General features: G+C 34.9%; 1 protein-coding gene across 1 annotated transcript in view; it reads left to right on the forward strand.

The window, feature by feature from the left end:
• The first annotated feature begins 526 nt into the window (after positions 1 to 526).
• Pez (protein tyrosine phosphatase non-receptor pez) overlaps positions 527 to 17,717 on the forward strand; it is a 38,661-nt gene continuing 21,470 nt past the window's right edge. The window contains exons 1-11 of the mRNA XM_089235884.1: positions 527 to 999; positions 6,459 to 6,639; positions 8,397 to 8,569; positions 11,218 to 11,315; positions 11,404 to 11,474; positions 11,783 to 11,941; positions 13,568 to 13,656; positions 14,674 to 14,761; positions 15,933 to 16,015; positions 16,448 to 16,513; positions 16,707 to 16,752. Of these exons, the coding sequence (XP_089092010.1) occupies positions 6,466 to 6,639; positions 8,397 to 8,569; positions 11,218 to 11,315; positions 11,404 to 11,474; positions 11,783 to 11,941; positions 13,568 to 13,656; positions 14,674 to 14,761; positions 15,933 to 16,015; positions 16,448 to 16,513; positions 16,707 to 16,752 (1,047 nt within the window). The 5' untranslated portion in view covers positions 527 to 999; positions 6,459 to 6,465. The remainder of the gene's footprint in view (positions 1,000 to 6,458; positions 6,640 to 8,396; positions 8,570 to 11,217; positions 11,316 to 11,403; positions 11,475 to 11,782; positions 11,942 to 13,567; positions 13,657 to 14,673; positions 14,762 to 15,932; positions 16,016 to 16,447; positions 16,514 to 16,706; positions 16,753 to 17,717) is intronic.

A 17,717-nucleotide genomic window follows, 5' to 3' on the forward strand; every position in this document is an offset into this window, starting at 1 on the left:
GGGCCGTGCCCGGGTGGGCCTATGCGTTAAGACGGCACTGCCCCCCCCCCCTCCCCAGGTTAGCCTTTTGTTTAGTGTTCGGCCCGACACCGTGTCGCCGACGGGGTTCGAACGGGGATTTCCAGGGTGAGATTCCAGCACGATGCCCACATGATCACATAGGGGCTTCCACAAAGCTAAGTTTGATAAGCAATAGATGGCAGGTGCAACGCTCTTAGCCCAACATACTTAGTGGTATTTATATATTTATATATTTGTATATTTATATATTTAACAAATCAAAACATTATATTATTGCAACTAATTATTTTTTATCCACTGTTACAAAATTTCTTCCTCTTCTATAAGTACTTAGGATAAAAAAAAATAATTATCATCTACATGCGTGGGTGGCGTCTCCAGCTCAACGGCGAATCGAAAAAGGGTTCGTTTTTAGAACATTTGCAAATTTTTGTAAGAAGTCATTTTTGATTGGATAAGAGTGCTCCACTCGCGATAGAGACAATTGAGCAGCCAGGATAATGCCACATACTCGTCCAATATTCCTCACATCGGATGTGTTTCAAAGTTGTTTTCCCTGTGTTTAACAAAAATTTTTCCTCTTGATGACATTTCTTGTAAGATGACCTTAAAGCCGAAAGTCATCAGATCACGAAAACTTTGAGCACTTTTTTTCCTCGCTCGGAGGGAAATTATGTGAAAATAGGGGGGAAAAATTTTCTAACAAAAATCCTCCATGTTTTGTTCCCTCCCCCACCCACCTGTATTAGTAGTGTGTGTATATTTACAATGTAAACAAAAACCCCAAGCTGAGATATAAAATCCTATTTCGGTGGAAAGGAACCGCTTCATTCATTATTTAATTCCATTTCTATTTCCTCTTCCCCACTCCTTCAATTGAATGTCATGGTGGTCAACGAGTTGAGTGAGAAATCCTCGTTATTGCTTAGTACAACATAGAGCCTAATCATTTCAAGCTTACAATTAGGCTTTGCTCAGGTAAGTTTTTGTACACGTGCACTGTAGTTTCATTATAATGTAGGTAGATAATTTACATATCTTTATATGATATTGCTCTGAAATATATCTTGAATTGTACCAATATTGTTCATTAAGAAATGAATGGCAAGTTTAGAAAAAACTGCTTCAATAAAATGTGTCTGTCATCTCTAAGCTATCAAAGATACGAGACTCGAGGCTCTAAATAAAATATTTTTTTGAATTATGGTATTGTTATTCATTATGAAGTGTCTATAGATGTTTATAAAGTATATGTATTGTATAGTCAAACCTAGCGATGCAACAAACGATTGTTTTGCTAAGGCTACGTCTCTGGCCACTACCCAGGGGAGACAACCTTTAGGGCAAGCAAAAATGATCAAGTTTGAATGTTTAAGGGGTGGCAAAGTGATGTTTGCCCTTCCTTGCCCTTTCTGGCATATTAGATCTAGGTAGCCTATTCAATCTTGGCTATAACAAACTTCAATATACTGAACATTTAGCTTGCTATGTAGGCCCGTAATCGAATCAAAAATGTGAGATTTACCAGATAGAAGCACATACTTACCAACTACTGAATGTCTAATGACGGATATGCAGTTTTTACCTGGACTGGGCAAATTCTAGGGAATAATTGATATTGGTGCGTAAAATTTCACTTGTGTAGTTACTAAACTGCAGGCGGAGTGCAGCATCAAATGTTTGGAATTTATAGCAGCATATCTACGAGCATGATAGAAGGCCTCGTAGCGGAATATGCCAAAATCTGTAATGTATGTCACAGAACAATCAGTGCAACTGCCGAATAATCTGGGAGAATTTTAAGGAAAAGCATAAAAAAAACACTATTGTGGGGATTTTTACTGCAGAACATTTCCACTCAGCTGAGGGCTCATTGCAGAACAATGCAAAGCATTCTGCTTTCGGGATAGAAGGTTACTATGCCCTAAAAAGTCAAAAGAAGCATTATTTTGGACCTTTTTCTTCAGGTGAAAATTTTTTTCTGGCACAATTTTTTTTTTTTTTTTTTTGCAATTTGTGCAGCCCTGATTTCTACATATTTCTACCATATAATATAGAATTACGGTAAATTGGGGAAAACTATGGAAGTCTGTTTTTTCAAGTATTCGTTTTTACATAAAATGTAAACATTCTGGTTGGAGATTTTTTCGGATTCTATTATCCTGCTAAGCTCAATAAAAAGCTCAACTTGGTAGCGCATATTTCAATATGTTCACGTTCTTACTGAACAACAAATTTTGACAAAGTTCCTGCATCCAAAGGAAAAAATATTGTCATTTCTTATGTAATTCAGTACGTTGAACATGAACTTAAGCATGAAGAAGCTGGATTGTGTATGCTTACGATTTTGTCCGAAAAATAGTACATCTAATAGAATTTAATATTCTATTAATAAGCCTAATCTATAAGCCTATAAAAATAGGCGTATGATACATTGAAACACAGCATAAGTAGATAGAAAATGAAGTAAATGCACAAAAAAAAAAAAACACAAATATATGGAAACTCCACCAATGTACAGAGGCACAACATTAATAATATAAATGCAAATGTGTTACAGCACAATAGTTCATTCTCAGTGTCTGACTTAAACTTAGTTTTGCATTGCACTTGTACTGGTCTTGGGAGCATCTCTGACAATTGTTCAACAGTAGTTAGCCAGCATTAGGGGGTGGACCATTTTTCCTGGTAACTCTGCTGTATTGTCCTTATCACTTTTTATTGTACAATAACGCCTGTGAAACACTTTTCAAGTGTTAACAGGATAATATCGGAAAAACAAGAGCCAATAAAACATTTTCTTGATGTTAGTATTCAGTGGGTCAAAATCATCCGGAAATGTATATTTTCATGTTAGATCCAATTTCATTGTTGTCCTGTGTAATTAAAAAACAGTAGTACAAGTTAATTGCAATTATAATTGTGTGCAATGGTGTTTTTTTCCTCAGTTCTGAGCAATAATAATGCATTCCTCCGCTTTTCCACAAAGCTATAGCTTCAAGAGAGAAATTGAAGCATCGACATCTGTTTTACCCATCCCCTAATAGTTAAAACATCCTATGCTACAAGGGAATCGTAATTAAATTTGCTGTTTAGTTTATCTCTGGACATGAAAAGAATTGCTTGCCCCTGGGAAGATTTAGGAGATATGCGTGCCCCTAGATATGTGTGGGAAGCTTTCTCATCGCTAGATATGTGTGGGAAGCTTGCATATCCCGGGAAATGTGTGGGAAGCTTGAGTATTTCTAGACATATGTGGGAGGTTTGCATTATCCTGAAAATGCTTGGAGGGAATGCATTGTGTGCCTTTGACGTGTGTACAGCTTGCTCACCCATAGATATGCATAGGGGGCTTTGCCTGTTTTGGGCACAAATAAATTATTCTGCAGGAGGCTGTTAAAGTAAGTGGTATTGAAGCTAATAAAAATATAAATGTCATGTAAAATTGTATCAATAAAAATGAAGCAAATTTCTATCAGTAACAAAATTACCTCTCGAAGATTGTTTGCAGTGTTTCTGTGGCACCCTATGCACACATAGGTTGGAAAATGGAGGAGCTCGTGCTCTCAAATGGCCCTGAATCATCAATGAATATCCACCACACACAGACACATCCAAAATCCCATGTTAAATATGCCCACACATCCTCGTATGACAATTCAATTAGTGCTTGACAAATCCGGAGCTCCAGTTCACCAGGGTAACCAAATAATTTATGTTGACAAAAAATTATTCAAGTGTGTGATTCTGGGGATGACACGAAATTTTCCAAATCTTTGAGAGCTTTTGTATCAGTGTAGATAAAGGTTCCACGATTCTCAAACTAAAGAAACAAAAATACAGCAGTCAAACCTTGATTTAATGCCACCATTTATTTGCAGAATTCTGGCTTATAGGCTAAAGAGTTTGTCATTATTTCGAATCACTGTTTTACGCATGTGAGGCTTAGAAACTGAAATTTGCTCACTAAAAATTTCTGGCACCAAGTGGGTTTGGCGTGGCATCCATAAAGGGATTTGACTGTCTCATCTATATGCTTGGCAGCTAAGAATTTTGTCAGGTACCTACATAGGCCATACTCATGAGATTAGACAAAAAGTTTAAAAAAATCTTAGGAACACTTTTTTTTTTTTACCTGTTAATAAGTGAAATATAGACAGCAATAAAGTTTGTTAAAAATCCATGGTGAAAGAAATTAATTTGAATTTAACCATGTTAATAGAGCAAATCCAACAAGACATTTTGCCTGTTTCAGCACTTGATATTTATGCTTGACACTCACAACATATTCCGTCTACTTTGGTTGCTCATTTTCAACTTAGACAAGCACCGATAATCTGAACAGTTTTTTTTCATCAATTGCATTTTTCTTTTTTTATTTGTGTTTCTCACACTTTTTTTGTCAAGTTTATGAAGAAAACAGATTTTCCTAGAGCACGAGAAACATTCTTTTTAAGTAAAGCCTTTAAATGAAACATTGCTGCAGCTTGATGTTGCAACTGAGAAATTGATTTTTTTTTTTTTTTTAATTCCACCTACCTTATCAAACCTTCCTTCTGGTTACTTAATGCGATTTGTAAGACAGGAGAAAGACATTTTTACATGTTTCGCAATACTGATAAAAAAAACTAAGCATGTTAAAAACATGGTTTTATGAATTAATAGATTATGCCTTTTGAACTGAAACACGTGAACTGAAAATAATTTTCAATTACATATTTTTCGCAAAAAAAAAGTAGCCAGGAGAAAGGCATTTAATAAATCACTCGTCTCTTTTTTTCGTGAACAAATCTAATTTGTGAGTTAATTGACAATTCTAATTGATTTAAAAATAAAAGATCTAGTGATATGACTACGTTCTTCTCTTAACCTTTTCAACACAAAATTTGACAAGTGGCAACTGGTACTGTAGGACATGAACCAATGTTTCCCAAATGTCACGAATGGGGGAGAAAAGCTGGGAGAAATTTTCATTTGGCTATAAAAGATTGATGAAAAATATTTAAAATTATGAAAAAAAAAGATTAAATGTGAAAGTATACTGGTCCTAAAAACATGTATTACTGGAAAAAAAATTGTTTTAAAATAGAAAATTATCAAAATTTGAAAAATGAAAATTGAAAAAGATTGGCTGAAAATTTGAAAAATTTACTGGAACAGCCTTGAGAAGGTAATTTTTTTAAACAAAAATTTGTTCAAGCAAATTTTAAAAATCTATTGATAAAAAAAAGTCAAAAACAGAGTGGTGACTTTTCAGAAATTGGAATGCAAAATAGAAAAGGACTAGAATAAAAGTTCTGTGTTAAATGAATTCAATGTAAACTGCTCTGGATACAATTTAGGCCAATTTTGTGAGAATCACCCACAATTTTTTTGGTCAAGCCCTATTCTAAATGATAATTGCTAAATGTTTTAGCATCCTAACTCATGTTCAAACCTGTCAAGTCACAGATTACATTGATAAACGCACAGCTTTGCAGTGTCTTGCAACAAGCCTCGTGTTGATGGTGGCTCATGTGTTCAGGTAACTTGAATCAACAGAGGTCCTTGCTTGTCATGGATGCCCGAGTTGAAGCTGCAAGAGTAGACGACTACTCATACATGCACCTCTCATCCACATTCCACTGTGGAATTTCTATCGAATTGATACATGTTAGAATGTACATGTTGTGAACCTAACGTGAAGTTTGTTACTGTATAATGCTTGTTCGTTTAGTGCTGCCATCAATTTTTCAGACAATATGTGAAGTGTAATGATTGAAGATTTGTACCGTTGTAGGCCTGTTGCTCTCTATGGTGACTGTGATGAGACCTTTTAACAAGAAGATTGGCTGGTGTTTGCTCCTCGAAGTTGGGAACCATAGAAAGCCAACTTGAGCCGACCACCACAGTGGCTGTAAGGGTAGACTGAATGGCCAGCCTACTCGTGCTGCTTTTTATTAGGGATTCCTCTTGTCAATAAAGGCATGATGTCGTGTTGGCAGGGCTTGATAAATATAGCAAAAAGCTATGTGCCAACCGGATATTGTATTAGCCAGGTGTATTTCATTTTATCCAAACTAGTAGGCCTACTCACACATAGAAAATTTTAAGCTCAAATGCCTAATTTTTAGTCGTCATTGTCTAGCACTGGTGTATAGGCCTAATATGTAGACTACATATAACAATGCCCATGGTGCAGAATACCAATCGGCTGTTGCTCCCATTTATATACATTATTTTATCATGACTAACAGCAGTAACAGTGGCTAAAAATCTAAAAAGTTTGAAGTACCTATGCAAATTGTTTCGTTACCTACTGAGATTTCCCCATCTTATATGAATGTGAACTTAAGTTACATGAATATCTCTATCTTGAATTAATTAAAGCATCTCAAAGGCAAGAACTCTTTATTCTTTTAACATTATGAATATTTTTCTTTTTTTTGCCATTTCAGCTTCATCATGCCTTTTAAGCTCAAGCTAAAGAAAAGTCGTCAGTACAATGTCTCATCGAAAAACCTGTTTGTGATATCAGTCGAGCTTCTTGATAATACCACTGTGGAATGCACATTATCAGCACAGAGCCTGGGCCAAGAATGCTTAAACAATGTTTGTCAACGTCTTGGTCTACACCAGGTGATTATGATTTTCACTTTTGCTTTCGACACGAATCTGCTTAATTTCATGTGCAGAGTTGATGGATGTTCATATTTACACTTCTATATCTTGTGTTCAATCTTCTTTCTTAAGAACAGTATAAACTCACCCACTCCTACAGCCCCAACATAAGTTGTTAGAGCTGAATTGTATTTGCTGAAAATTTTGCAAAAATTTTATTAGATTGTCAATAATCCGGCCGTGCGTTAATCTGGCATGTCTAGTAATTCAGTCTTTTCTTATTGGTTCTTTTGTTCTCTGGTTTGACCACTTATAGGAAAAACATGCTTATAAACATGTTTTACAATACACGGACAAGATAAAAATATGAAGACAAACAGTATGAGGTTGAAAAAAATACAGTTTGCGCTATGTGTGCGTAACAAGAAACTATATAACCCCCATACATATAAAGATCTTGTCTATGAGAGTTTTGTCTGTTTGCAGATGTGGTGATAAGAAAATGTGACCACATGTCTCTGCATGCATCTGCTGCTCAGAGAAAAACAATACTCTGTATTGTAACCCACACATAGCGTCAGTTAGGTTTTTGCTTAGATTTGATTGTCAGTCTTCTTCATTTGTAATAGTGTCTTGTCTGCATCTGTTGTTTCTTTTGTGTATGCAATGGCATTGCAATTGAAACATTTAACTCTTGTTCAAAAAATATATTATTAAAAAGCTTGAGGAAAGGTGAGAAAATGGTTGTTTTTGCCAAAGAATATGCCCCCTTGTACGCCTCCAGTTTTTAAGCTCAATTGCAGAAATGTTATAAAATATACAGTGTGCATAAGTAACAGCACTCACAACATTTTACTGGCATAGCAATGATCCTAGAGGCATACCTCCAATTAGAAAAAGTATCCAAATACCTGTATATTGTGTACAGCTCAAATAGGTCATTCATATTGCAAAAGTAAGCATAGTGTATAGTTATTAAAATGAAAAATCAACTTTTTTTATAGACACCCTGTGCTCGAAAACCCAATTAGAAAGTTGCTGCCCTGACTCTCCTTAGGGTTTTTGAGTACAGGGTGTCTATATAAAAAGTTAATGTTTTTATTTTAATAACTATACAACCCTTCGCAACATGAATTATTTGAGTTCTACATGTCATTTGGATACTTTTTCCTAATTGGAAGTATGCCTCTAGGATTCACGATACGCATGGGCGGAGATACGGGGGGAAGGGCATTGCCCCCCCCCTCAGAGTCAAACGTGGAGTTGACTAATCTAATGTATATATGTATAGATGAATTGACATCATCATCATTGTGCCCCCCCCCCAGCAATAATGACCTTGCCCCCCCCCCCCAGACTTCCAAGTCAATCTCCGCCTATGACGATACGCCAGTAAAATGTTATGTGTGTTGGGCACCCTGTATTACATTCTAAATTCATATTTATAGTTTATTTTATTTTTGTCATTATATAGCATTTTTCTAATAAAAATCTGGCTTCCAGTAGTTTGAATAATTTGAATTTTTTTTTTTTCGATGACTTTCCAGTAATCCTGTCTAACCCTGGTCTGATATGTGTCAGATTAATTACCAAGAGCTTACTGTAACTGCAAACATTTTCGAATAAAAATTCAGTGCTCTATATTATTTTTTATCACTATATTTCATGCCTTTATACAATTTTCTGTTCTTCAAATGTTTGTTAATCTTTTAATTATGTCTGTTTATCATTTTATCATGTCTGTTAATTTTTTGTGCCCTTTTTTTTATTCATAGCCACAATACTTTGGGCTGTGCTTTTTATCCAAGAAAGGGGGATACTGGTGGTTAGATCTGCAACGTCCTCTGAAGAAACAGATGGACAAGTATGCTCAAGAAGGGTGCAGCTTGTATCTAGGTGTGATGTATTTTGTCTCGGATGTGAACATGTTACATGATGAAGTTGCAAGGTATAGCTAACCATTGCTTTCTTTTGATTGATGTATGGTATGAAAACCATAGAAATACTATCAACGTTCGTTTTAACAACTGCGCACCATTCCTTCAAAAAAAAAAAAGGAGCGTCATATCGGATGGTCTTTATAGCTAAAGAAAAACATTTGGACCTTATTATAGGATGGAACAGTGGCTATAAGGCGCAGTTGTTATAATGAGTGCTGACAGTATGTATTTCAAACATGTTATGTATGTGCTGAATTTTTTCTGATTTGAACAAATATATCCTCTCTGGTAAATAAAAATACATCAATGACACAAAAATGCACACAGGCATAAAGCTTGTGTTTTGTGCATATATTGGCAACACTACATTTGACCTTGGTCCCTTTTGTCATTGCTGTTCTGATTTAGAATCTCCCAAATTGTGAGGTGTGTCGTGTGTTCACCTATTGCGAACAGATGAATCGCTTAAATTAGCAGATATTCATAAATAAATTGTTTCCAAACATTATAAATGGACAAAATGCAATAAAGTATGATTATTTAATTCTGAGCAGGCAGGGATGATGTTAATGATCACAGGAACTGTAGGTTGTTAGTGATCTCTAATGAACTTCTTCAAATAACTGAGGTAACAATTTGTGCGATTTGGTGTCTTGCAATTTTTAAAAAAAAATTACAAAAAATCATTCTAGAAGTGTCAAAAGGCAACGTTTCATTCAAATGGGAAGTTCTTGACCATACACCATACAACCTTTGTCTTGCACCCAGTGACTTCCACTTGTTTCTTCACCTGAAGAAAAATCTTGCGGGATAACACATCTATGATAAGATCAAATTTGAAATGCAGTTTCTGGCAGCAGGTGGTAGAATTCTACATCTGAGATGTAGATGATAGTATTCAGACCAATGCTGTCCAAAACAAAAATTTTGAGGAGTAATTTCAAGGGGTTATTTTTTGAAAAATGAGGGGTATTTATTTATTTTTAAAAATAGAGTAATACTACAGTAAAACCTTGATAAGTCGTCACCTCAAGTTATCGAAAAATTATGACGGCTTAAGCAGAGTTCCATCAGTTTTAATGTGCAATGTTATGAAAATCATATAAATTTAAAGTAATATGACATTTATTAAAGTATGAATCAAAATAACAATATATTAATAACATTTATAGATTGCGAAAGAAAAAAACAGCAATTTTTTTATCTTTTTATCTCTTATTATTTAAATTATTGTGGTGAAATGTACTGTACACTGATTTATACTAATAATTTTTTAATTTAGACTAACAGAGCAACTGTTTAAATAAATAGCTTTTCTTCATAACAGAACTCTCTATTGCACGTTAATTTTACATATACATCAAATTCAATTTTAGTGTTTGAATTCATCATTAGTTCATGATGCAACTACAAAGTAATCTCGAACATTTTTGACTTGGTGGAGGGGCCCTGGGCAGGGAAAAGTAAACAGAAGACCTCAACTTGGGAAAGAATGTCTATTTTTTTCAACACAGATATTTTGTTTAAGTTTCAAGCCTTAAATTACGTCCATGCTTTCTGTAATTATTTATTATCCGTGCCCGTTGCACTTTGACTTTAACTTGATTCATTTGATTCTTCGATTTACATAATTTTTGATTTCCTTGCACTATATGTATTCTTTGACGTATCAATAAATTTTGGTTTTGCCGGAGATGCCCTGCCTCGCCCCCCGAAGTGCTTACGTTGCTTCTTGCGATAGAGCCTGGGTGTCTCGCGATTTCTCCAATAGAGCCCATACAGAAAAGAGATCTGGCTTGAACAGTCCCCAACGTTCCAAGTACCTTAGTTTGTAAATGAACTTCCACGGCGTAACTTTCATTACTTAAACTGTTCTGTTTGGGTATATAGGATTTTATGGTGACTCTTAAGCACATGTCAATGCTGTTAACAAGCTTTTTTTTCTTAATGGGGGCCATAAAAATAGTCTGTTCCTCTTTCTCAAACTTTTTCATAGTGATGACTTAACCAAAATTAGCGACGAGTAAACAAGGATTTAATAACATTGTGGTCTATGAGAGCTGGAAGGGTCTGAAGAAAAATGCAGACTTAACTGGAGTGATGACTTATCAGGGTGACGACTTAACAAGGTTTTACTATATATTTAAAAACCGTGTACTTGAAATTTGGAGTGTTTTCACTCCTCCATGAAATTTTAATGGGTAAAGTTGAATTTTGATGAATGAATCACATGTCTAGATGTGTGTTGGCGAACACTGATCCAGACTGAATAAGTATTTGGGTAATGGCAGCAATTATTTAGAAAAATGTGTGCACCATAAAGTTATTGGTTATGGACGCTTAGTAAGAAGATTTTGAATATTAGCTTATGTATCTTCACTTTTTTTAACACATCTCATAATTCACACATTGACTTTTTTCGAATTTGTAATTTTCATAAATAATTTCTAAAACTATTCTTGGAAATTTTTTTTCACTTCCTTTGAGGAAAAATTTTAAAATTTAATGACATCATTATTACTTGCTTCAAAGAAAATTTGTCTGAGAATGCATAGGCATCTGTGATTGCTCACCAAAATATTTGAAATTGAATTGAAATCATGATAGATAGCTATACTTTTTCTGATGCTTTTGTATTTTCTCTCTTTTTTTTTAGGTATCATTATTTTTTGCAGTTGAAATCTGACATAATAGAAGGGAAGCTACATTGCAGTGAAGAACAAACAATTCTTTTAGCTGGTTATAGTTTGCAAGGTAGCCCATTGATATTGTCTCGATTGATTATGAATTATTTCCATCGATAGAAAAATTTAAATTACTGATGTTTTTTAAATTTTTACAGCCGAATTCGGTGACCATGATCCTGAAAGGCACACTGCTGAATATCTCGCCAATTTCGGCCTTATACCAAAGGTATTATTTTCTTCAAACATTTGATACATTGATTTACATTATAGTCATGTTTTACCTATTAAAAAGGGATAGCATTCTTATATTATATTCTTAGCCAGTAATCAAAACTTTAATGTTGAAGTAAATTTTTTGATATGACACAAATTTCTTGCTCTGTGTGAACAATATCAAAAACATATAAGTTATGATTGTTTTAACGCATGCTCTGTTGAGATAGTTATATCTAACATTCTTGTATCATGTCTCTGACCTGCAATATTTAAAGCTTAGGTATATGCATTATTTGACATCTTCATATATAATTGCAGCACATTGCTCGTGTTAAAGGGAACCAAGAAGCCATCATGGAAAAAGTGATTCACACACATCGTACTCTCCAGGGTCTGTCTCAGCAGCTCGCAGAAATCTATTACATAATGGAATGTCAGCATCTTGAAGGATATGGTCAGGAATGTTTCACTGGCAAGGTTTGTGTTTTAGCTTTTTTTCTCATTTTTTGCAACAAATATATGAAGATACACTACTATTCAGAGTAAATGCAATGCATTAAAGAATGATCAGATGCACCAGAAATTTGACGTACAGATTTTATACCATAAGTGATGCAAGTGATTTAAGTTTCATCTACAGAACATGTATAGCCTGATATGTCCCTCATTCATAGCTGCCAAGTCTCGCGGACTTTCCAAGAGGCTCCCGAATTCCTGAAAAATTCTTTTATCTACAGAATTCTGACCATGATTATAAAAAATCCCTACATTTAGAAAAAAATTATTCCCCGAGAATTTATCCGGAAAAAAAACTGCTGTCTCATAAGCGTTGTGTAAGTTGTCGCAATTTCATCAAATTACAAAAAAAAAAAAAATTTTGGGGAGAAAACACCACATTTGACAATCAGCAAGTGTCAGTCTGGCCGTTCGATCCAAAATTGGCATGATCGCGTGTATCTGCTTTATCCATATGTCTCATTTTGGGCCCAACTGAGATTTTTTGGTTTGTGAGATTTGATTATTGAGAGGTAATTTAACCCAAGGACTTTAACCTACTGGGTGCCCATGGTTAGCGATGGCCTGCACAATGTCACGGTTTTTGCTATGGGGAAATATCCCTAATATTTCCCTTTACTAATGAAAAATCCCTAAAATGCTTTAAAAGATCCCTTTTACATTTATTTTTATACGAAATTTGGATCCGTGTGAAAACCTCCAGAATTCTAATTCTTCAGAGTTGACAGCTATGCTCACTAAACACAGATGAATAAATTGGCCTGTTTTTCTTAGCACCAAAGTTTTAAGACTTTTTCATTTATACCCTGCATCATATCTGTTCTCTCCAACAATACAGTTGCCCTTCATTATATTGTGCTTTGATCTTTTCTCAGGCACCTCATTGGGCATGCAGAGATCTCTGTCACAATCTTGTGGTGAGCCATTAACTGTGTTTGTCAGACTCTCCATTGTACCATCTCACTCTGCTCATACATTCTCCAGGGGGAAGTCAGTGGTTCTGTAACTTAGTGATCCATCACACGCCTCCTAAATTGTAAGGGGAAAGTGGATCAATTCCAAATTGATTGATTCAGTCCAAATCAATTCCAACTGATTTTCCAAGTTTTCCTTCCAAAAATTCTTCTTGCCATCGTAGCCTGTTGTCTATATCTTGCTAGATAAAGTCATCTGTTGTGCCAGTATTTCAAACTTTTTCCTCGATCTCCTTACATGCACAGTATAATGAAGGGTTATTGTGCCTTTGTTGTGTAGTAATTTTTTAATTTGTGTCTTAGTAGTGTATTTTGTCTGAAAATTAATGTAATTAGGGTTTTTCATAATTTTATGCATTTGTCTAATGTTGAACAATAATATTTAATTAGTGAAATGAAAAAATTAATGTAAAATTTGTATTGAAATTTAATCTTTGTCCATTGAAAATTCTGTTATAAGTGGTATTTCATTTCACATTCATCAGATGCATGTAATTAAAAAGTATATAAATATTTATATGCGTGTTTGTTAAGGAAATGAACTTACTCTATGGATCTGAAGGTAGCTTACAGAAAACACTTTTGCTAATAATTTACATTTTGTTCATTATAGGATAGCTCTGGGTCAGCCCTTTTTGTTTGTCTTTCTTTGAAGGGCATTTTTATCCGATACATGAGTGACCAGCCTGCTCAGTGCTTCATGTGAGTGTTTAGGTTTTTATGGATGTTATGTGAATTTTTTACCCTTGAAATTAAGTAGATGTTCTATCTATTTTATGTGAAATGAAATTTTTATTTGAATTGTAAATATAACTTTAAAAAAGTTATTCTTGTTTTCTAAATGATGGTGAAAAGTTTGAATGAATTAGAATTATGATTAAATGCACTTCAATTTGGTATTGTATGTAGGAAATTCACACACAATTAATTAACATTCCGATGGTCATGCCAGATCCTCAGATCCTTTGCCTTTTATTCAAATTTTTAATGCAGTTTTTCAGCTTTGATAAAACCCACATTCTATTCGTAATTTTCAATAAATAAATGTTCCATTACCAGTTTGTTTAAAGCATAAATGGTCTGTTCTGAATTTTGTGTACTTATTCACCCAAACATCCCAAGTTAATTGCAGCAGATTGTGAAAATCAATCGTGTATCTCTGAGATTTGAGGCAACCACCAATTTACCTCCCAGTGGTGCAGTCCATCCAGGGCTGGGCCTTAAATTCTGCAGACTATACTGTCGCAGAAGGTGCCAACTGTAGGAACCAATTTTTTCTTGGGCCCCAACTGAAAGGGGGGTAATTTTTTTTCACCTACATATTATTTGCTTACATTTGGAAAAATGTCCAGAACTGGACCTGTGTCCATCTGGGTGTTAAAAAAGTTGCATTCAGTTGAAGCCCACTATAGTGAATCCATCTTGCAACAAACAAAATTTTTGGCACTCTTTCCACAGTATGTGATGCCTGCATGGGATATAGTGAACTGATTTTCTGGTCCCCAAAGTTTATTAAATACATGAATGTTCTGTGAATAATAAAGTTTTACTGTATTACAATAAATTCATGTGGGAATATTCTTTTTTTTTAAGATTGAATGAAACCTGTGTTTGTGCTATTGAAAATCACTTAAATTGTAAACAGATAAGTGAATAAACATGATAGATAAATGAGTTGATTCATTTTAGTTTATGATCGTGATGTTTTTCTCTCTCAAGGTGGGATCAAATAATCAATTTAGTCCATCACAAGCGATGTTTTGGCATTGAATGTAGGGATAGACCAAGAGTTGTTCAGACATACATGGTATGCTATAAAACCATTATTTATTGTACCCCTCTGTTTATTCATTGCATTTCTTTGGGAAAGGGAAAAAAACACTAAATGATTGAAACATTAATATATATATATATATATACATACATATATATATATATATATTTATTTATTTAAATTTATGTAGATATATGTAGGTGTATTGTCTAGGCAAAATTTGAGTCCGTCCGTTTCCTGGACTCTCACAAAACTTCGGATCTGAAATAGGGACCCTTTACAAAGTAACAAAACCGTAAATGTAGCATTTTATTTCTTGTGATAAGTTAACTAGATTGTTTTGCTTTCCACAAAAATAAGGAAAATGTTTGCAAAAACAAGACTAAAAAAAGTCTTAACAGACCCCTGATATAATTTATAGTTTGAGGACATTCTGGAATTTCATACTATCAACATGCTGAAATAAATGTTACAATAAAACCTCTCTTGACTGTCATAACTGGAATCAAAGGTCAGCACGTTGAGATGATCCAGTTAAATGAAGGTGATTGAAACCAATTTGACATTCATTTCATGCGTATTGAATCTATTGAGTACTTTTTCATGAAGTGTTAGCATTTAGAGGAGGGGATTCTCTAACTTTTCTCTAGTCACTAACACCATCTACACCCATCATAAGTGAAAACCATGTGAACCCATCAAAAAACATGCAGATTTCAACTCTGACATGCACTCACACTTGAATCTACATGATACCGTTTCTTAAATGCAACTCAAATGATCATTATATTGTTCACTGACTTAGCAACAGGTTTGTGTTGCCTTCATTTAGATGAGAACTATTTAAAAAGTTAAGGTAAGTAAATTAGTCAAAAATTAAGAGATTGTTTCTTAAATGAAATATATTTTGTATTATAAATTACTGAACATTCATACTATAGTAACTAAAGTATCACTTGCAACAGGTAGAGCCAGGCTTACAATCTACTTAATGAGAGTCATTTCCTATTTCAGAAAAGTCATATGGGCGGTTTTTAGCAGATAACCTTTTAATGATCTGATAAAATAAAACACACATAAGATACATAAAATTTTTCAAGACCAGTTTAAAATAGGAGGACGATTAATTTTATACTTTTTATCTATGTATATATATTCTTGTCTATTTTCCACTTCTGTTGTGTCAAGTTTGTTTCTTTTGCAGGAGGATTCTCAGACTGCAAAATATGTTTGGAAAACCTGCATCCAGCAACATCAATTTTATACCAAAAATGCAGATGCTGCCAGGTTATTTGCAATCTTTAATTTCGAATAAATTTAAATCAGATCAATATCACACATCAGATTCAGAACACGTGTTTGACTACTCTTCTGTGGTCGCAATCAAACAAATGACTTGAGTAGGTTCGGTGCATGTCTGTGATAAAAATCAATTTAATCCTTCAGAAAGACTAATGAATCAACAAGGAATTAAAATTGAAAACTAAAGATATGCTAGAAGCTTTTTATTGAACTTAAATATTTTCTGCTGCAGTTATTATTTTTTTATGTGGATTCAGGCAATAAACAATGACTACTTAAGTGCTGACTACATCAGCACTTAACTGAAGGGTTAAAAAATTTATTAGTATAATAGTAAATCTTGTATTTCAGTATTTCTCACGTTTATAGTTATCTGTAATTTTTTATGAACATTTTCTTTTCCTTTTGTATTTTTAGAAACCATAGAAATTCTGAACAGGTGGTTAATAGTGCTAGTGCAAACAACATTGCTGCACATAATCTGTAAGTTTGTTCCCTTGCATTTTGAAATTGACACAAACTGTTTTTTAAAAATTGAAATGTTTTTGCGATTCTAGTCATATGACCAGTGCATAGCTGGTCTATGTGCAATGAATATTTCTTTTTTATTTATAGACTGAAATTTTGATGTGCTATATACTTTATCATCTAAATTTGTTTTTTCCCCTTCCTTTAGTGTTTCTGTGGTTTCAGAAAAAAAGCTGTCCCTGACAGATTGTAAAGTATGCCATAAACCATTTATTTTTTCTCCTCTAATTTGCTTTTTCTGTTACTACATTGGAGTGTTATTACACTGAAGAGCCAAAAAAACTGGTACACCTGCCTAATATCGTGTAGGGCTCTTGCAAGCATGCAGAAGTGCCGCAACACGACGTGGCACGGACTCGACTAATGTCTGAAGTAGTGCTGGAGGTAATTGATACCATGAATCCTGCAGGGCTGTCCATAAATCCGTAGGAGTAAGAGGGGGTGGAGATCTCTTCTGAACAGCACGTTGCAAGGCATCCCACATATGTCCAATAATGTTCATGTCTGGGGATTTTGGTGGCCAGCGGAAGTGCCTAAAGTCAGAAGAGTGTTCCTGGAGCCACTTTGTAGCAATTCTGGACGTGTGGGGTGTCACATTGTCCTGCTGAAATTGTCCAAGTCCGTTGGAATGCACAATGGACATGAATGGGTGCAGGTGATCAGACAGGATGCTTACGTACCTGTCAGAGTTGTATCTAGACGTATCAGGAGTTCCTTATCATGCCAACTGCACATGCCCCATACCACCACAGAGCCTCCACCAGTTTGAACAGTCCCCTGTTGACATGTAGGGTCCATGGATTCATGAGGTTGTCTCCATACCCGTACACGTTCATCAGCTCGAAGCAATTGGAACCGAGACTCGTCAGACCGGGCAATATGTTTCCAGTTCTCAACAGTCCAATGTCGGTGTTGTCGGGCCCAGGCGAGGCGTAAAGCTTTGTGTCGTGCAGTCATCAAGAGTACACGAGTGGGCCTTCGGCTCCGAAAGCCCATATCGATGATGTTTCGTTGAATGGTTCGCACACTGTCACTTGTTGATGGCTGAGCATTGAAATCTGCAGCAATTTGCGGAAGGGTTGCACGTCTGTCATGTTTAATGATTCTCGTCAGTTGTCATGGGTCCCGTTCTTGCATGATCTTCTTCCGGCCGCAGCGA

The sequence above is a fragment of the Pholcus phalangioides genome, unplaced genomic scaffold (genome assembly GCF_987345545.1).
Source record: "Pholcus phalangioides strain wild (caught in Gottingen) unplaced genomic scaffold, Ppha-v1.0 ptg000009l_1, whole genome shotgun sequence".
NCBI classification, from domain to species: Eukaryota; Metazoa; Arthropoda; class Arachnida; order Araneae; family Pholcidae; genus Pholcus; species Pholcus phalangioides.